The sequence below is a fragment of the Erpetoichthys calabaricus genome, chromosome 9 (assembly GCF_900747795.2).
Source record: "Erpetoichthys calabaricus chromosome 9, fErpCal1.3, whole genome shotgun sequence".
NCBI classification, from domain to species: Eukaryota; Metazoa; Chordata; class Cladistia; order Polypteriformes; family Polypteridae; genus Erpetoichthys; species Erpetoichthys calabaricus.
Window position 1 is genome coordinate 32,454,450 of NC_041402.2, and position 21,513 is coordinate 32,475,962.

Consider the following 21,513-nt stretch of genomic DNA (forward strand, 5'->3'; position numbering starts at 1 on the left):
CTGGGATTCAATGTTGTACAAGAATAAAATGTGAAGGCTCATTTGTAATATTCAGATACTTCCTTTTTCTCAGTTTTTGCTAACTTTAACTTTAAACCTCTGGCAGTTTACTGCTTACCTTTTCACTAGGTCATTCATTCCATTTCAACTGATTAAATTTGAAGAAAAACTGGAAACACTGAGGTGTGCACGTGCATACAAATCTGTGAGATACGTTAAAGAATATGACTGACTCGCCAACATTGAAAAACCGGAAATTCAATACTGAAACCAGCAGAGCAGGTTTTTCGGACATCGAGGTTAGTCCCAAATTAGCGAAGATTTTTCAGCTTTAAATAAAAATCAGAAGTTAAGAACTACAAAAAAAAAAAATCGACTCAGAAGGGGCAGGGGGGAGGGAAGTCATTTCTTCATATTTTTTATTTTTTTTTACAATAGCATAAAAACTGTCCTTACAGCACATACAATCTTTTAATTATAAAAGGAGATATTCCATCTTATACAGTTTGTGGAAACATGACAGCGTCAGACACGACTCCATACGTGTGTAGAAATAGTGGTTTTGTTTTTCTTTTCATGCATTTTATAACGTGGAAGGGGCACTCGAGCCACATCATGCTTTGTTTTCACACGTGGAAGTGGCATTGCTGCCCTAGCAGATAAGTTGCCTTTTTTTACCCCCCCATGAAGGATTGGGTTTCCACTCCTGCTTCGGGGATCTTTTGTAACCGCTGGCTTTTATCCAGCGGTTTGTGTTACTAGGATGGAACTCCCAGGTTCACCAGGCTTGTTTCAGCCTGTTGTGTACTACTAAACATTTCAAAAACTGACTTTCTGCTTTTTCCCAATTTCAGAACCAGATATACTGGATCACTTCAGTTAAAAAAGTGAAGCATTTTGAATGTGATGGGAGATGATTTCCAACCGCCTTCCACTGCATGCAAGAACTCATTTTTCATAACTGACCATTTTGTGTGCCTGCCCATTTTACACAATTCAGGTTTGTCAACTTGAATGTCTTTCTAAATGTTTACATCAAATCCTCTACCTCATGCAGTGATACCGCCAAAGTATAACTTAACATCCGACTAGAACTTTGGAGCAGGGGAATGAAAACCAAAGGCCAGAGAGAGCACCACAAAGCAGGAGGGAGAAACCCGTAATCCACCGAGTCAGGTAACACAGAGCTTAGCGGCATTTCAGACTGTTCAAGTCACCCAGCCGGTACAGGCCAAGTGCCTCACTCATTCTGCCTCAAGGTCCCAAACCAGTTATTGTAGGCATCACAAATACTGGATTCCTATTCATGACTCAAAACACCTGACTTTCTAGTTGGATGTGTCACAATCGTATTTGTTGTGTGAAATATCAGGAGCAGTTCAAAGTTCATATAGAATAAAAAGCAGTAGACTGTGACCCACACAACCCCTTGGAAGTATTGAGGGACCCAAAGGCAAAACATCTGTTTTGCTCTGCTTGGACAGACCGTTGTTATTTGATCCCCTGTTAGGTGCTGCTTTGAGGCAGGGGTTCCCAAACTACAGTAAGGATGCACTCCTTTGGAAAAGATTGCTATTAATTTTCTAAATACACAGTGGTGAAAGGGATATAATTCACAAAGATTCAGGAGCAGAGAAAGTCCATTCCAGCCCTGACATCTAACACTGACTCCTGGTTACCATTTCCACTAAGTCCCCCATCAAACAAGAGCCTGATGCGTACAAGAGTTGCTCAAAAGCAAGTACCTACAAGATAATCAAACGCTAGTAGTCGTGGTTGGGTGTGTGTGTGTCTGATTGGTCAGTGTGTCTTTGGTCTGCTTGGTTAGTTTCACTTTGGTTGCTTAGTTAAACACGATCAAGAGAGGAAGTGCGAGATAAGTTGAGACAGCAGAAACACCTTAGGAAGAATGTTGAAAGTTGCCTTAAAAATGGGACATATTCACAAGAATACGAATGATGTTTTCACAGTGGGTAAGAATGACCCATCTACCAATGGTGGTAGTCAAAAAGCGGACAGAAGGCAAGCAACGCAGCTCAAAATGTGAGTCTGAGAAGCAGGTTTTATGGGAGTGCAATCAAGAGAGGAAACACTGGGCAAGAGAGGTTGTAACAGACAAGGATACCAAAGAAAGCCATAGGAGCCACACAGAGATTCAACTGCAAAGAACGGAAGTGTTCACAAGAATACAAATGGTGTTTTCACAGTAGGTATGGAGGACCCAACTTTCCATTGGTGGTAGTCAAAAAGTAGACAGGAGGCAAGCAATGACCTCAAAATGACAGTCTGACATTATGGAAATACAATCGAGAGAGTAAGTTCTAGGAAGAAGAAGTTGAGACACAAGAATACAGAAGAAAACCATAGGATGAATCCAGAAATTCGACTTCAAAGATGAGAAGTGTTTGTAAGAATACAAATATTTTCACAGCGGATAAGGGGGGGCCAATTCCACGAATTGCGGAAGTCCAGAAGTGGACAGGAGGTGAGCAACGCACCTCGTAATGAGAGTCTAAGAAACAGGCTTTACGGAAACACGATCGAGAAAGGAATCGCTGGGCAAGAGAGACTGAGACACACGAGGATACCAAAGAAAGGTGTGTGGTGGGGGGGAACACTGAGGGTTACATGTAAGGCAAGAGATATCTAATCATTTTAAATGTATTCTATTACCTGTCTTCAACTGGTAACACAACTACTATATAAATAAGCTTAAAACTGGAAGCACCAAAAAAAAACTCTACATTGAGTCCTACGCGGCTGATACCTGTAAAAAAAAAAAAATCCTTTTGTTGGCAAATTTCTTCTCTTTACTTTATAATGTTATTAAATATGTTAAATTAGATTGAGGGTCACAGAAGGCAGACCCAGAAACATCAGGTCTAAAGAAGGAACTGAGTGCCAGTCCATTGCAGGACTTTTAGTAGAATACATGCATACATCCGTTTTCATACCCCCTGAATCCAGTTAAAGGAGGCAAGGGCCTGGAGTCTTTCCCAATAGTAATGGGTTCAAGGCCACTGCAGGGCCTTTGGTAGAATGTATACATGAATACAGAGGTAGCTAAAAATATTGGTACCCTTTAGCTTAAAAAACTAAAGATGTTCCTCTGAATTAAGTTAAAACTGACTGAAATATTTGGTATACACAGTTCTTTACAGTGCATAACATTTAATACAACATAACTATACTTTTGATTTATAACTAAACAGATTGTTTTAAATAATTAAACAAATGAAAATGACATGGGCAAAAATATTGATATCCTTAATCTAATATCCTGTAGCGCTGCCTTTGGAGACAATACCTGCCATCAAGTGCTTTCTGTAACTCCATGTGAAATTTCTGCACTTCTCGAATGCTCGTTTGGCCTGCTTTTCCTTGGTTCTCTCAAATTTGATGCAACTTTCAGTTCTTTCCACAGATGTTCAGATCAGGCCACTTCACAACGGTCCAAAGTATTCATCTTCTCCATCCTTGGGTGCTTTTCAAGGTAATTTTTTGATGTCATGTACATCTGTTGGGCCCATGACCTGTGACTGAGACACAGCTTTCTGACACTGGGCTGTACATTTCACCCCAACAGGCCTGGATAGTCTGATCTTATTGTATCCCTCACAAGTTAAAGGAGGCAGCAAAGCAGCTTCAAAACATTTCTTGGCCTACACCATGTTTCACAGTAGAGATGGTTATATTTTCTTTGATGGCTTCCTTTTTTCTGCTGTGAACACGGAATTTAGAACATTATAAAAATCTTGACAAGAACAGGCCACTCGGCCTAACGATGTTATTTGTTTGGATTGTCCAAATTAACCATTAAGCTGAAATATGAAGGTCCCTAAAATAATACTTTTTAACACACTACTTGGTAATTTATTCCATGTGTCTTTGGTTCTTTGTGTGAAGAAAAACTTTCTAACATTTGTACAAAATTTTCCTTTAACAACTTTCCAATTACGTCCAGGGTTCCACTGTGCTAATTCCCTTCATGATTTTAAACACAGGCATCATGTCTTCTGTCAATCTTGTTTTATTAAACTGAAAATGATCAACTCTGTCCATCTCTCTTCATAGTCCTCAGTCCAGGAATCAGCCTAATCACTCTCTTCTGGACTTTCTCTAGTGTCTGCCATGCCTTTTCTGTAATATGGCGGCCAAAACTGTACACAGTATTTCAGGTGAGGCCACACTAGTGTGTTAGCGAGTTGGTATGATTGACCAAAAAGCTCTCTTTTTGTTTCATTTGTGCAAATGACATTCTCTCAGAAGGACTGGCTTGTCAAATATGCTCGTTTGTGTTTCTCTCTTAGAAGATGGGTCTTTCTAGGCCTTTTATCATGGACCTCGCTTTCATCCTAACAGCGACAGATGGTGCGACTTGAAACTTCGGCCCCAGGACTTTGAAGGACAGTTAGGACCTTTTTTGAAGTTTTCCTTGGTTCTTTCACCACCATTTAAAAAGTCATTCTTTTCAATCTTGGGTCACTTTTCCTAGTGCAGCAATCCAGGGATGTTAGCTGAAGTCACATTGGCCTTAAACTTGGCAACAGTGGTCACAGGAATGTCAAGCTCTTTGGAGTTGGTCATGTCACCTTTACATTGACCACGGTTGGTGGTCACCATCTGTCTTGCCTCCTCAAACAACTCTCTAGTTTTCCTTCTCTTTCCCATGTTTAGTGTCACACAAAACAGTTGAGTGAGATCTTTTCTCCATTGAAACTGTCTGAATGAGCGACTACAGGATTGAAGACATCTGTAATAATCATTAAAAGTCACAAGTCTGTTTTAAGAGTCACTACTAGACAATTATTTCTTATTTCTAAAGAGGCACAATAATTTTGTTTTGGATATCTTGGAATGTGGGCAGCATGGTGGTGCAGTGGTAGCACAGCTGCCTCGCTGTAAGGAAACCAAGGTTTGCACACTGGGTCTTTCCTGCATGGACTTTGCATGTTCTGCCCTTGTCCGAGTGGGTTTCCTCAAGACACTCCAGTTTCCTCCCACTGTCCAAACATATGCAGCCTAGGTAAATTAGCGATGCTAAACTGGCCCTAATGTGTGTCTGGTGTGTGTGTGAGTTCGAACTCTGATAGACTAGCACCCTTGTCCAGGGTTCATTCCTGCTAGCAGCCTTTGCCAGCTGGGACAGGCTCCAAAAAACACCCTCCTTCCCTCCCATGACCCTGGTCTGGATTAGGTGGGTTAGAAAATCACATGACATTTTGGAATGTTGGACTGGTGTTGCTAAATTGGCCCTAGCCTGTTTGTGTGTGTATGTGTGTGTTGACCCTGTAACAGCGATTGTCCTTGCCATACACGATAAACATCTTGGGATAGGCCCCAGTTTCCCCAAGACCCCTCTCTGATTAAAGCTGGTTTGGAAATGGATGAATTGATGGACATTTTAGAACGGCTTTGGACAATTTGCTTTGTTCCAGTGCAACACACAAAAATGACTGAAAAAAAAGATCTTTTAATTTCCATACTTTTCAGAAAGAATGGTGCATTACTTAATTAAATGTAAGGCTACCAATATTTGTGGCCATGTCTGTTGACATTTTCAGACAAAATCCTTGTAACATCAGAATCTAGCCCATGGCAGGGCTGTTCAATAGAATATTTGAATGTCCATATCATCAAACCAATCTTTTTATTGTACAGGGCTATTCAAAATGAAAAAGCAGATTTCATAAATGTATTTCAAACAAACTGTATAAGGCGGAAACACATTCCGCACATAACTAGATAAAGGAAAGTTCAAAGTTTGGTCCTATGGTCCTTGAGGTTGCAAGTACTCAACATAAGCACCATGTGTAGTGTGACAAACATCAAAACGGTAGACCATTTCTTGCCACAGATGACTCAACTGGTCCCTCGTTACTGAATCCACAGCTTCCTCAATTCGATGTCGCAAATCTTGAAGATTGGCAGGCATAGGTGGAACCTTCAAATCCATCATTCCGGAATGGTGTCGTTCAGGTAACACCAGACCTTCATGCAAGATGGTGCCCCGCTTCATTTCCACTTGGAGGTCCGGCATTATCTGAACAACACCATTCCAGGATGGTGGATTGGAAGAGGTGGACAACAAGATGTTGCTCATCATCTACGGCCTCCCAGGTCTCCAGACCTTACCCCCTGTGATTTTTATCTGTGGGGGTTCATTAAAGAAAGAGTGTTTTTTCCACCTATGCCCGCTAATCTTCAAGATTTGCCACATCGCATTGAGGAAGCTGTGAATTCTGTAACTAGGGACCAGTCGACTCGTGTGTGGCAAGAAATGGTCTACCATTTTGATGTCTGTCACACTACATATGGTGCTCATGTTGAGTGCATGCAACCTGAAGGACCACAGGACCAAACTTTGAACTTTCCTCTGTCCAATGATGTGTGGAATGTGTTTCTGCCTTGTACCGTTTATTTGAAATTTTCGAAATCAGCTCATTCATTTTGAATAGCCCTGTATTCTTTACTTTCCTGCAAAGTGCTCATTTCAGCCCAAGACAGGTGAAAGTCAATGTGGGATAGCACAACAAATGGCACCCCACTCTTCATCTTCTTCCTGAGCTGAGACACCTCACAAACAAAAAAGAAGGTAAAAACTCTAAACAATCCCTCTTATTTTTTTTTTTTATAAGTTCCAAAGGGAACCGCAATTAATTATTGTGTGTTATCCACCCTTCCATTTTCTAGACACCCATCCTGGCAACAATTCGCACAACAGCCTTGGATGAGGCACACTGATTCACCAAAAGATAATCCCACATTGGCAAACTGGGACATTAGGTAGATGTGTGAAAACCAAAAATAGGAAGCTGAAGAGTGAACTTCCAAAAACAGATAATTTATTTTGTTCTTATTTTATTTGCTGTTCAAGTTGTAGAAATTCTTAATGTCAAGAATTTCACTGCACTCGTGACATTAATAACTACACATGGAGTATGTTGTCACTCTGCTCTGTTAAACATGAACTTATTAATTCCTATCCCATTTTAGGCTTCATAAAAATATTCCACACCTAGTATGACGCCAAAAGCCCCACGTAACTGAATGACTACCTTTTGTAAAGGTGCACTTATTATCAGCTATTTGTGTTTCCTATTTTTAGCTTATTTATGACAAGCTTCGTCTTCTTCCGCTTAAATAACAACTAGAGCATAAGACACTTGACAAATAAGAGGAGACCATTCAGTCCATCACAGTTGTTTCTTCCGCTATCAGCTTAAACTACACTGACTATTGTACTCTTATGAATTGTTTATCAGTTTGTTGATTACAGCTTGTCCCATGAAGCCTTCATTACTTGCTTGAAGTACGAAATATGAGGACAGATGAACTTAGATCTTGAGTGAGGATATGAGCCAGAGTGTCAGAACAGAATTAATGGGACTCAATCCAAAAACACTACAAAATTGGTAATAAAAAATAAGTTGTACAGACACGAAAGATATGTTTGCAACTTCAAAATGTTCATTTCGAAAGGGGACAGTTCCTTTCAAGTCTTAAAATTTGAGTGCCAAAAAGGAAACCTTATAAAGTTTGGGAACCCTTGCCTTTAAGATGCTGAACACCAACCCATCCAAACTCTCCTTGAAATGCAAGCCCCTGCGCATGGCAGCCAATGCCTTCTGCGGCTCAGAATGACAAATTACGGCAATGTTGTAACACCAGATGAGCGACAGGACGGGCAAGGTCATGATTCTGTAAACATAGTCTAATTTACATTGATGACATCTTGAATGCGGCCTCTGCTACATTCAGGCTGTGGCCAGGTTGACACTTCCAAATGTCAGGGTGAGTGCTGAAGCCTATTGTTGTAGGCCAGGACCTCTGGTGGGTGTGGGTGGCAGAGGAGGCGGCAGGATCAATGCAGACGCCTTGTTACTGGCACCATTAACCCTTGCTGCCTCAGCACCTCACCTTGAGCACATCCACCAACTAGCCAGCCAGCTTTCAGAAGCAATAATATGCTTTTGTAGAATGGCTTGATAAACAGGGGGAGCGAAGCCCACAAGTTGCTGATCACTTGTAAAATGGAGGGTTCATTGAAAATAGTCTAGCATTGCTGAAGGTCAAATCCTTACTGCTTCATCTAAGCTGACTGGCTAGCTGGCAGCATCTCCCATCTGTCCTGGATACAGAATGCCCCCACCAAGATTCAACAAGGCACTCACGATTGTAAGAGAGTCTTATTTACAGTACGGCAGGCAGAGAATAAACCAAGTGACCTTAGTACAGAGAGGGACAATACAGAGAGAGAAAAGGAGAGGACAAAGTAAAAAGTCATCATTCAAGGAAAGACAACACCACAAGTCTATTGTTACAATGTGCCCAGACTACATAGCAGGGCCACAGCAAAGTACCTAGCAGTCTGTAGGTCTTTCCATAATCAGACGCTCCAAGTCTAGAAGGCTCTTGCACATGGACCTCATGTTGTAGGTTGTCCCTTCCTGTGCAGAAACATTCCCAAGAGGCTTTGAATGGAAATGTTGTAACAGTGGCTTGGCATTAAAGATCAGGGGCTATTAGGGAAAGGAAAGGTACAAGAGCTGATCACTGAAACACAAGCACATTTTCCAAACACTGATTGCCTGTTTTTAAATCACTAAACACCCACTTGGCTGATACTGGCTTCCTAAGCCTTAAGAGCCACAACCAGCTGCCATGAGGAGAGTAAAGCAAGGAAAATGGACATGTGCTAAGCATATGAATCATTTCTCTGTGTCCTTCAGAGGAGGATGTGTGCCCCTTGAGAGAAAAAAAAAATGTAAAATTGACTTGACTTTCTAGATCCACCATTGGCATGGTGGGTCGCATGCTCAATATGGACAAGAGAAACAGGGCGTGTCAGGCTTGAAGCTCACGTGTGAACATCCTAAGTGGCATACTGGGTTAAAAGAGCAAAACCAGCCGCTCTGGAGATTAGCATTCTAACAGGCATGCTGAGTAAGGTGTACAAAAGACGCAGGCCAGCCTTTTCATACAAAGGGTGGCATACGTGGCAAGGGGAATGAAGCCAGGATGCCTGCAGCTTAGGCACCTTTAACCTAAGGGGCATGAGAGTTACACAATATTAAATAAGCAGGCTTCCCGTCAGGAAGACGCTTTAGGTCAATCCGTGTACACACAAACAGACTAAAAAAGAGCTTTTTCCCCATCTGCCCTAAACTTTCTGAACTCTGAATCTCCTCAGTCTGAGATCATTTTAATTGAACATGTGCAATAAACTATATTGGTAATGTGTAATATACTAATGTAATACAATATAGAATATGTAATGTACTATTCATTAACAGGTGCAATAACAATTTATGCTGCTATACTTTGAGCAATAATAATTTGCTCTGGTTACTTGATCACTTAACACTATATACAACATATTTGGAATTATTGGACTTGTCTTTAAATGCACCTTGGGGCTGTCACAAAAAGGAATTTCATTGTGTTGCTCTGGATCCCATAGTGAGTAAAGACAATGAAAACAATAGGCTTTGAGTAGTATGCTAGGATAAAGGGCTCAAAGCCAAACAAGTTACAACTCAGCCATTGCCATGTGGGTGGCAAGATGGGTAATAATTGTGAAAACAAAGGGGTTGCAGCTTAGCCAGCAACACTCCGGGTGCCATAATGGGCATGGTTCACGATACCAAGAAGGTTTTGATATCATTCTTTGTTTCTCTATGGAATGATATGTTATAGAAATGAAACAAGGTTTCTGTGGTTTAACCACTGATGCCCACGAAACCAGCATCCTGTGTTTTTCCCACTGGCCCCCTGATTGAGTGCATATGCAGAATTAAATAAAGAGCAATGAAGAATTAAGAGTAAATACAAGTGAACAGTCAACCATTACATAGGAGCTTAAATATGTGTGCCCCACCACAGCAAAGGTTCTGAAATCAATGACAAAACCTTTTCTCTTGGCTTCCTACCACTTATGGGTGTGAAACCACCGAAGCCTTCCTCTCAAATGTGAAATCTGACCACACATCTCTTTAAAGTTTCCTACAACAAGGCCAATATATTCTTTCCTATGGGCTTTAGTGTGGAGGGGCAGCCAAGAATCATGGTTAACTGAACTCTCCAAGGGCATCCAAATGGGCAAGCAAAGGGGCCCACTACTTTCCCAAGATATGTTGTCATATACAGTATTTAGCCTTTGAATTGCTGCTCTAGAGATGGGACATCTCATTCACAATGACAATCCTTCTGCTTTGGAAGCTCCAACAAACACATTTTCTGATAGATGGTTTTACATCAGTGCCGCCCACCTCTACAACACTTGTGTAAAACAAGCTGGGCATATATAACAAAGTACCGGATGAAACAACCAACTGGGCAATTGTTTCCAATCAGCACTTCTATGGGTAGGTGTGAGCAGCAACAAAGTTCAACCAATATTCAAGACGTCACTGGATTTTGTGCCTTAATAAGCTTTGCACTCACATACATACAATAACCTTGTTGTTTCTGGAGATTTCTAGCAAAACTGAGAGTCAAAGTACCAAGTTAAACACTGACTGCTTTATTGTACCAAATCAATATTATCTAAATGTTATAACATGCATTACCACAGCCTGGTATTTAGAACCCCTCAAGTGCTGGACCTCAGACATTCTGAAGCACCACATCTGTTGAACTACTTAACAATGTGACTTTTGAAATGCAGCACTCTGTAACCTTCTAACCACCCAACATCTGAATGCTCTCAAAGCTCATGGAGAAGATAATGGCTGGCACACCGAGAAAACGGAATACTTGAGCCACTGTTCAAAAAGCACATGCATTTTATTCTGCTGAATTTCTAATAGTTTTCCCCGCAGAGCTTGACATGAATTGTACACAGAATGGTTATTTAATACAAGCTAAGTATAAACGGATTATATGTGTCGTGATTGGTTCTGGTTGTGGACCTTTAAATTCTGCTGCATTGTGGGTTTAAGGTGGTACTCTAAGTGGAACTAACTTTCCACATGTCATTTCCCAGCATTGAACCTAGTCCTTACATAGAGCTAATGCTCCCTGCTGGACACAATGGGCCTCAACTGATTGTTCTTTTGCATTTATCATTTCCATGTTTCTCAAATGTGTCAGTTTTTTATTGCTGTATCCACTCTTTGTTGTACAAATGTTGAGTTTTGCCTTTCACAGTAGTGATACTTTCATTCACTGCCAGAAGGGCATAAAATATCTCCATCAAGGTGCCAAAAAGTGTAAGAAATGCAACAGTAAGCAGCTCTTGTGTAGATGTAGATGACTGCTAATGCAGATGATAGAATAACAGAAACCACAATAGAAAAACAAAGTTTTCAAAGCCTCTTGTGCATTTTAAATTGAAATTGTTTCCTGATATGGAAGCAGCAAACACAATACACATTTAAATGAACCTTCTGATATATCAGGAACAAGTCTTTTCTTCACAGGTTAACAATTTTGTTATATTACTGTACAACGTCTTCATCTAGATAACTGTAACAAGTCTTCATATTAGGAATACAATATTTCAGAAGTATTTAATACTTGGAATATTTGGGTGTCTTCACTGAAAAAGATCCCCTGACCACACATAGGCCAGGTCAGTCTTGACTGGGTAAAACTAAATCTTAAAACACTTGCTGCAGTCATCAGCATTGGCTCAACCAAATGTTATCATCCACAAGAAAATCCTAAACATAATCCCCAAAGTATCAAAAAAAATGGAAAACATACAAATTATAAAAAGCTGCCGCGTCTACATAACATAATGAATAATAAGTGGATGTGATCCAAGGCAGATATAAGCATCACAGATTCCAAACTTGAGGACCAAGTGCAAATGCAGAATTAATCAATGAACAATAGAGGATTAGAGTCGAAGCAAAATGCAGTGGTGGGCCAACAAACTAATCAGTGGTCTATCCCAATTTGGGATTAATAAAGTATCTATCTATCTATCTATCTATCTATCTATCTATCTATCTATCCCTTTCTTTAGGAAGTCTAGTATCGGTGTGATCACAAGTGCTGCTGAAGGATAACCACTCATCAGATGTTCACTAGACTGAAGGTCTGTCTATTAAATAACGAAACTGACACCATAATTTGCTTTTATTTATATAACAATTCTAGTGTTTGTCCCCTTCAACATAACTCGCAGTTACGCAAAGATTGCCATAAAGATGCAGTTTTGGTTACCACCGGTCGAAGATGTGGAGCAGATCAGTTTGTTGGCTATTTCTTCTTTACTGCATCCATTGACTCAAAATGTGTTCCTTTAAGCACCGATTTCAATTTAGGGAAAACATGCGCGTACAAGACATGCAGTCTTCCTCGTAAGCCTCAGTAAGCATTTGAAAAGATTCCGTTAGTGTTTTGTTCAGTTTTACTAAGAATTTCAAATTGACACGTTTCTCAACTTTTAAACTTAGCAGGATTCCGGCACGCAAGGGGAAACGCAACTGTATTAAACGGTGACTGACAATCCACTAAACGGTACAGAGTGTTGTCGTTTGTCGTGCTGGTTTAATTCTCACTGAAACAGTCTCGTTATTAAATAGACAGACCTTGATCTCACACCTGCCAATATTTCATTTGCTCAATCATGCGGATACCTCATGCTGACTAATATTCACCAGACACTGCTCTTTTTGATATTAGTATGGTTGCACAACATTAGCCTTGTGCATTCCACATATGTGCTAGGACACCTGCAAACACTGCACAATGATACCAATCACTGATGCTTGGCTACCATCAGAATGATGTCAGCATGGCCTGGCTCATCTCAGGCTAATATTACTCCGATTATACCAGCAATCTCTGCCGTGTGATATTGGTCATAGTCTCTAATCTAACCCTGTCTCCAATAAGACTGACCACTGACTTCAAAGCTGCATATTTTCTGATAAATGTTGTAAGTCACCTTGGATAAAGGCATCAGCCAAATAAGTAAGTGTCAGTGATAGGACAGATCCCACATATGCATGACTGTCTATTTGTTACAGACATTCCTAACCTCTGCAAACACTGACTTTTAATCTTTGTATCACATCATATCCTGGTCAGTCTGATACATGTGGAATATGAAGTCTGCTAACATGCTGATCTATGGTGACCACAGATGCTTCTGATTGCTCCATAATCATCTGTGCAATCTCAAACCTGCTAACCCTGCAAATTGACTTCACATCCCATAAGACTGACAGTATGCTTGACTTCTCATAAATAACAGACCTAACCAATACTGGCCAGATTGTCTATAGAACGTCTATTAACACTGTGATCAATACTGCTTGTTTCATAAAATCCCCCCACCCCACCAACCACACTGTTATCAGTGTGACCACATGTTTGTTAACACTGATGACAGGTCCTGGCCAGAAAAGCTTCACTCTTCATCTGCAACATCAGACTGATATCAGGGTAATCTCATGCCCATCAACACTAATAAATGATACTTGTAAAAGGACCATCCAGTCCATCAGATGAATTTAAGTGTGAGCTGTTAACACTGATGTCCCAAACTAGTTACAGACATTCAGCTTCACTCTCTCACGACATCAAGACTGATATTGGAGTGATCATATACTAGCAGACATCGATCAGCAATATTAGTTATTGTTTTTTCATTTCATAACTAACATTAGTGGCTGATACTGGCTAGAGATGCTCTGCTTTACATCCAGCCCATCACAGTGATGTCTAGATCTCATGCCAGCTAAGATTAATGTCTAATACTGGACAATATATCAGTCTGAGCTCATGTCCACTTAAGACACCTGACCGGTATTGACCGGTAACATTCCACTTTCACACTATCCCATCAGACTGATATTATTATGATCTCATGTCTGCTAACACACCAGACCAGTTCTGGCCTGAGATGTTCCACTTTGTTTGCTTGATCCTTAAAACACTGTTTATTGGTTCCACTACACTTCACAATCCCCCCGTTACAGCGATATCAGTGTGATTTCATGCCAGCTAATAGCTCTGACCGATAATGGCCCAAGATGTTCCATCTTCTAGCACTCCATCAGACTGATATCAGTGTAATCTCAGCTAACATTCCTGACCAGTACTGGCCAAAGATCCTCCACATCTTTTCACTCACTCAGACTGATATCAGTGTGATCTTACACCTAATACTGATGGCTGATACTGGCCGCAAATACTTCACATCACATGAGGCTTGATATCAGTGTGATGTTGTACCTACAAAGACCGTTGAGTGATATGCACAACAGGCACTCCTCAGACTAACTTCAATATGACTTCTCTTCTTAAAATACTGCTTACAGATACTGACAAATAATTAGTGCATAAGATATTAAATAATAAAAAAACAATAAAAAGTAAATGAAATCACAAGCATAATATGATAAAGACTGCAGATATTCTCTGAACATTTTTGCTTAAGACTTGATTTGGAATGTCCAGTTTTTATAATGGACAGACCAATTGTCACACTTGTAATTATAAATAGAGTGCTGATAAAATACAATACTTAAGACTTATAATATAAAATATTTAAGACTTACAAATACTTTTTTTTAAAAAAAAAAAAAAAAAGGTTTTATCTTCGGTACCCTTTACCTGCCTCGGGTATATCAGTATTAGAATAGTGGTGATGATGGAAAACCAAACAGAAAACCCTGCATCCAAAGAGGAGCAGGTACAAGCAGTGCATCTCATTAGAAAATTAATACTGAAATGGGTCTCCTGTGAGACACATGAGAACTTATGAACTGAACCAATGGTGATTGTAATGGAAGCAGTCATTGTTAGGACTCCACACGAGTCTAATAAAGGTGCACACGGCTATGGGCCTCTCCTTTGGCATCAGGAAATGTCGACTGAAAACACAGTATTATATTTAGGAAAAAAAAAGAAAAATGTTCATCTCAGAAGCATTATATCACTTGCAATGAAGTAGGGATCCTTTTGCCTTATGCCATGCTTCACAGTTTGGCCAAATTAGAGAACATAAAGGCTGTGGGGGAGGCACCAAAGTGGGACAACAAAAGGCAGCAGCAGTGCCACCCCCCGTATGCTCATTGCTCAATTTGGCTCAGTCCTTGGGCCATCTGCTTAACTCCTTCAAATGTGGCGCTTTGCAAGCAAAGCATCACTCTGAAGCTCACTTCCCTCTAAAAACACGGATTTTGCCAGCCTTGACAAGAGAGTTGATTATCTGAGCTTCATAATCTGCATCATGGACCCCTGTCTTTCGGAACTCGCCTGCATAACGATTCTGCTCCCAGTAATGATGCCAATTTCCTCGACTGTCTGCACCAAATCCAAAAACATTCACCTGCAAAATATTCAAAAGAAAATTGTCACTTGACAGCAATATAAAGTGTGCAAAAACATAGGTTTAGACTAGTGTTATTTAACCTTTTGGGTGTCGTTTTTTTCAATGTAAGTGCCTTTGTGATCCACTAAAAGGGTGTGGTGAATCAAGCACGATTGTTAGAGAAGGGGGTCTGGGGATTGAGAGTGATCATCAGAAAAGCAACTCGCCACAACTCACTGGCAACCCACCATAAACAATAGCAACTTGCCACCCAACAGTGGTAGCCTGCAACCTACTGGTTGAGAAACACTGGTTTAGACCATGGAAGGAAGGGAGGAAGAAAGAAAGAAGGAAAGAAAAAGGCAATAGCTGTAGGAAAATAGGAATAGGAATGTAATAGCCAAAATGGTGATAAAATGATGATGGAAATCAAGACACAAGTATAATTACAATACTTTACAAACAGATCACTTTTTTCTTTAAAAAAATAAAAAAATAAATAAAAAAAATCACACTATTCTTATTATGAGCATATATTCACTCAGTTCTTTCAGATGGTGTTGGATTTACAATTATTCTCATCCTTTAATATCATTATTTGTAGTAACACCAGATAGATTTGGATTATGCAACAAAAAGTTACTGTCATATCAACCGGAAGACTCCTTACCTTTCACAGCTCAATGGAAAAGTGATGTTTTATATTATCTAAAACTATAATAAAATCATTCTAAATCATCAGGCAGAGTGGTGGCCCTGAGGTTAGGGATCTGCACTGGCAATTGGAAGGTTGCTGGTTCGAATCCCGTAAATGCCAATAGGGACTCTGCTCTGTTGGGCCCATGAGCAAGGCCCTTGACCTGCAATTGCTGAGTGCTTGGAGTAGTGAGAAAAGCGCTATATAAATCCAAAGAATTATTATTATTATTAATGGTGTAAATCTTCTTCTGAACTGGTCAAGAATTGTGTTTTTCTGTTCTGAAACAGCCATCTTAACCTTTTTATTTTTCTCTTGATGCTTCAAAATGCATAAGGAACTTTCTCATAACAGGCCCCATCTTTACATTGCCTTGAAATGAGTGTTGAATGTTGAATATTGCATAATATAACTTGATTTTAAACGTTAATGCTGAAATGTTGTACTATGACATATTCCCAGTGCTTGAAATTGGATTGAGCAGGTTTGAGAATATTTTATAAAATGTTAATTTAAACAGAAGAAACCACTGTACTATTCAAGAAAGTCAATCCCACACTTAACATGCAAGGACTGCATAAACTTGCAACTTCTTTGGATTTCAGATGGATTAGTCTAACATTACCAGACTTCAGTTAATGTGTTCTAGTTTACAAGCTACCACCCTAATAGCCAGTTGCCATGTTACCTGCTGTAATACACTTTTTACATTCTTACCAACAATCATTCTAAATCGATCAATGTATTGTTTTGTGATTCTGTAAAAATTACTGTATGTCTCAACAGCACCTACACCATCTCATCCTAAACCCAATCCAAAAGGGATGTCTAAACGGACAGAGATGGAGAGAGAGATTACAATCTAACCCTCACATCACAAGCTGTCCAGTAACATTGCACCACCTTTTCAAAGACTCGGACATATCACATTAATATATAAAGTGTCTGTTAGGTTACAAATTACCATATGCCACTGTGTGTGATTTCTTGTCAAAAATACAATTTATCAGCAGCAGTAATTTACTATAGCAAATATTTAAATATTTTGTAACAAGAAATAAATCACAACATAATGCTTTTTTAGGACCGATTTTTTTTTTTTTTTTACAGACTCTCGCTTTTGTACTTTGGAAGTGTAAGTTAAAAATGTATCTAAGAAATACAGTGATGCAGTGAGGTTAGGACCACACGTTTGAAGCCAACTGTTTTTTTCTGTGGTAAAAACAAGTTAATAGAAGTTCATCATTTTTTGCCACATCACTCTAATGTTAATGCTAAGCTTTATGCAGAAATGTAGGTCAGCTTATCATATTAACAGGTAACATCTATACCAGGGGTAGGCAATGTCGGTCCTGGTGAGCCGCAGTGGCTACAGGTTTTCATTCCAACCCAATTGCTTAATTAGAAACCAATCATTGCCAGTCTCAGACCTTATTTAATTTTATGGCTTGTTAGTCTGTGCAATGTAAGGCTCTCATATCATAGATTTCTTTCCTTTCCAAGGATATCATCCAAATGATTTGAAGCCTAAAACAGATCATTTTCAGTCTGTCACATTTTTCTATTAAGTGTTTTATTAAATCAAACAGTGCATGATGAACACACACAGATGTAACTGGAAAAAAGCTAGCTGGAGAACTGCTGGCTGCTTTGTCTTTTACATCTTATTGCTAATAAGGAGCAATTAAAACACTGAATGCAGCAGTTTAAGATTGAAATAAGCAATTAAGGTTGGAGAACCTTAACAAGCGAGACCACTAAAATGAAGCATCAAAATGTCACATAAGCAATATGTGCAATATCATCAGCAATAATTGAGTTCTCGTTAAGGAACATTGCCCACCCCTGCTCTAGTCTTTTGACTTGTTCCTACCCTTTCCAATACAATTGCAGGTTAGAGCCCAAACAGACACCAAGACCCAAAACACTTAATTCTGGAGCATGGTAGAGATCAGTTGACACATGACTATAATTTGTCTTAGAGCAGGGGTGGGCAATGTCGGTCCTGGAGTGCCACAGTATGTGCAGGTTTTTGTTCCAACCCAGTTCCTTAACGAGAACTCAATTATTGCTGATGAAGCACATATTGCTTAAGTGACATTTTGATGCTTCATTTTAGTGGTCTCGCTTGTTAAGGTTGTCCAACCTTAATTGCTTATTTCAGTCTTAAACTGCTGCATTCAGTGTTTTAATTGCTCCTTATTAGCAATAAGATGTAAAAGACAAAGCAGCCAGCAGTTCTCCAGCTAGCTTTTTTCCAATTACATCTGTGTGTGTTCATCATGCACTGTTTGATTTAATAAAACACTTAATAGAAAAATGTGACAGACTGAAAATGATCTGTTTTAGGCTTCAAATCATTTGGATGATATCCTTGGAAAGGAAAAAAATCTACGATATAAAAGCCTTAAATTGCACAGACTAACAAGCCATAAAATTAAATAAGGTCTGAGATTGGCAACGATTGGTTTCTAATTAAGCAATTGGGTTGGAATGAAAACCTGTAGCCATTGCGGCTCACCAGGACCGACACTGCCTACCCCTGATCTATACAGTTAAGAGGCTCTGTCGGTTTTAAATTGGACATTTGCTGCTTTGTTGAAGTTGTATTCTAGAACTGTTCTGGAAAAACAACTCATCTGTCACCCCATTACCAGTGATCTGCTGGTGTTACAATCAAACGATACTTCTAGTTGAGCATTCCATGCTTACTTTACAACAGTGTGCAAAGAAGAAATATGTATACTTGAATTAGATTTGGAGAATGATCTTCACCCCTGAACTCTGGTCCACATTTTTGTGTCTAAATTCTCATCTTACTTGTTCCTGTGATAAACACAGAGTGAAACATTTTTCCTCACAAAGATTCTTAACTACCATCTAATGGTTTGAAGAAATCTAGATGGCATTCTGTCCACCGTGACACCTTTGTTTATTAAGGTTACATAGGCTTACTTAGGGAAAAGACAATGACCATATTCTTGGACATTCTGCCATTGGCAAGTCTGGTAGATTAAAGATAAACATCATGCACAAGAAGCCGTGATCTGAGCTGTGTTACGTAAGGAAGACATTAATTTCAAGGTAAGGTAGTTCTACTCACTAATTATAGAGCCAGAAAGTGGCAACATGCGGCATGTTGCTTAACACATACATATAAGAACTTTACTTACTCTTTACACATAATAATAATAACAACACTATAAACCAAGATTTACATGACAAAACCAATCTAAAGGCTAAGCAAAGAGTACTGCTAGTGCACACTCTTAAATACTGATGGCACTGCACTCGGTATGCAGAGTTGGGGTGGTGATTGATGACCAGCTATCCTTCAAGGACCATGTTGCTATGGTCTCTTGGTCTGGCAGATTCACTGTACAATACTGCATCTGTAAGATCAGACTGTATCTGACAGAAAATGCAGCACAATTCCTAGTCCAGGCTCTGGTCTTGTCACTGCTGGACTACTGCAACTCTCTGCCTGCAGGACTACAAGCATGTGTCACCAAGCCACTGTAGATAATTCAAAATCCTGTGGCACGTCTGGTGTTCAACCAGCCAAGGTGGGATTACCCTATTATCCACAAATGTGCATGGTGATGCTGCAAAGTGTGAAACAGAAAAACTCTCACCTCATCACAAACATGTAGCGCAAAAAACAAAACGAGCATGCCTGTCGAGGGGTAACGGCCATGGTGCCTTGTCCATCGGTCATGGATATACTTGAAGAAGGCAGGGTTGTAGATCTGCACCTAAATTCAACAAATAAATAAATAAATAATCAGCACAGATCCACATGTTACTTGCCAGTGCAACAATTTAACCATATCTAGTGGATTTAGTATACGAGGGCTCAGAAACCTACTGCTGCAGGAAATCTGTGACATATCCTTGTTAGAACTGATGTGCTTTCATCATCTGATCTGTTGGTGTTTGAATCCAAAAATTGAGAATAACATGTGAGGCATGTCAAGATTTCTGGATCAAACACCCCACCGCCCTTCTCTCAGCTTATTAATAGATTTTTCATCTGCAAAGTGCTGCACGTAAATAATATTCAGACCACTCCACTACATCCCTTACCCCATGTAAAAAAAAAAAAAAAAAAACACATCCTGTTGCAATTTAAAACTTTTTCATGTAAGTCTTCTCACAGTCTTATGTCTCATACACTTGTGTATCTATGAAATCTTTTAATTCTAACATTCTGACCTAGGCTCACCTTCACTCTCTTGCATTAATAAACCTTTCCTGCATTTAATCTATAATGATTTGAAAGTGAAGAATAAAGGTCAAATGTATTGTGATGTTATCCATGTTCTTCTATGCGTTATGTAACTCAACCTTAGAAATCGCTTTAAAATTTCTCCAAATGTTCATAGATTATGGTTTAATAACATTCTGGTAAATGCTCGGTTTTTATCTTATAGGTTAAGATTTTCCTATTATCTGTTGCATGCAAATTATTTCAGAAAGCAAGATTTTGTATTGAACAGTAATTTAACAACAGAGTAACTACGTCTATGTCTAGCAAAGTTACACTTCCTTTTAAAAGAACATTTAATAAGCATATGAAATTGAACACATATTGGGCTGACTTAATGTAATGATCTAATGGTAAAGGAGCTGGCATTCTCTTTAGGATTGTCCTGGCTGTTTTTAGAGTCCTGAACTTGCTATATGTTGTCACAAATCTTGTCATTGAGTAATAACTAGAAAGTTTTGTAATAGTGAAAGAAGCTATATAAAATCTATTTATGAAAAGTTCTTAGCACTTGGAACCCTTAGAAATGGCAAACACCTTAAAAAAAAAAAAACAGAGTTCAGTTAAGAGATACAAATTTGATATACATCCTGAAACTGAATACATTAAAAACTGCCAATTGTTGGAAATTTCCAGAAACAAACATGAAAAGCCCAACTCTTGACTAATTAAGAAGACAATTTTGTGGGTTTGGAGTACTTCCACACACAACCAAAAAAAAATAAAAAATAAGGAAGTCAGTTACCTTGTCTTTGTCCACACGTAGGAACTGCTTCACTGGTGCATAGGTGCTGTTAGCAAAGAGAAGGCAGCCATGAGAGAGTTAGCTGTGCAAAGGTTCCTTTTTATTATTTAAAAAAAAAAAAACATACTGTAAACAGAACTTCAATTCGGAATTTATAAACCCCAGAAAATGATGTTCATGACGTAATTGAAATAAAGATAAAACAAAATGTGTGTATACATGTAACATAATAAACCACAAGTGAGTAAAACTAATATTTTCCCAAATGCCTATTGTAAGCGATGTCATTTTGTTTAATTTTAGCTGCAAGAAGCTAAGTCATTCAGTCGGTCAGTTACATAGATTGCACAAATTTAACATGAAGTAGAAAATAGAAATATGCAGTGGACAAAATTCTGCAGTATTGTTATACATGCTGTTTATCAAGCTATCACAATAACTGTTATTACCTAGTTTCTATGTTCTAATTCTTTCCTGTTTCCCATCATGGTACATAAGCCTCTCTGCTGCTTCAACCAAATACAGGTGAA

General features: G+C 39.2%; 1 protein-coding gene across 1 annotated transcript in view; it reads right to left on the reverse strand.

Moving 5' to 3' along the window:
- Window positions 1-11,301: 11,301 nt before the first annotated feature.
- The window catches only part of st3gal2 (ST3 beta-galactoside alpha-2,3-sialyltransferase 2), a 62,251-nt gene continuing 52,039 nt past the window's right edge, over window positions 11,302-21,513 (reverse strand). Inside the window, exons 6-8 of the mRNA XM_028809245.2 lie at window positions 20,984-21,029; window positions 19,607-19,726; window positions 11,302-15,292 (exon numbers count right to left, since the gene is read on the reverse strand). Coding sequence (XP_028665078.1) covers window positions 15,119-15,292; window positions 19,607-19,726; window positions 20,984-21,029 — 340 coding nt within the window. The 3' untranslated portion in view covers window positions 11,302-15,118. The remainder of the gene's footprint in view (window positions 15,293-19,606; window positions 19,727-20,983; window positions 21,030-21,513) is intronic.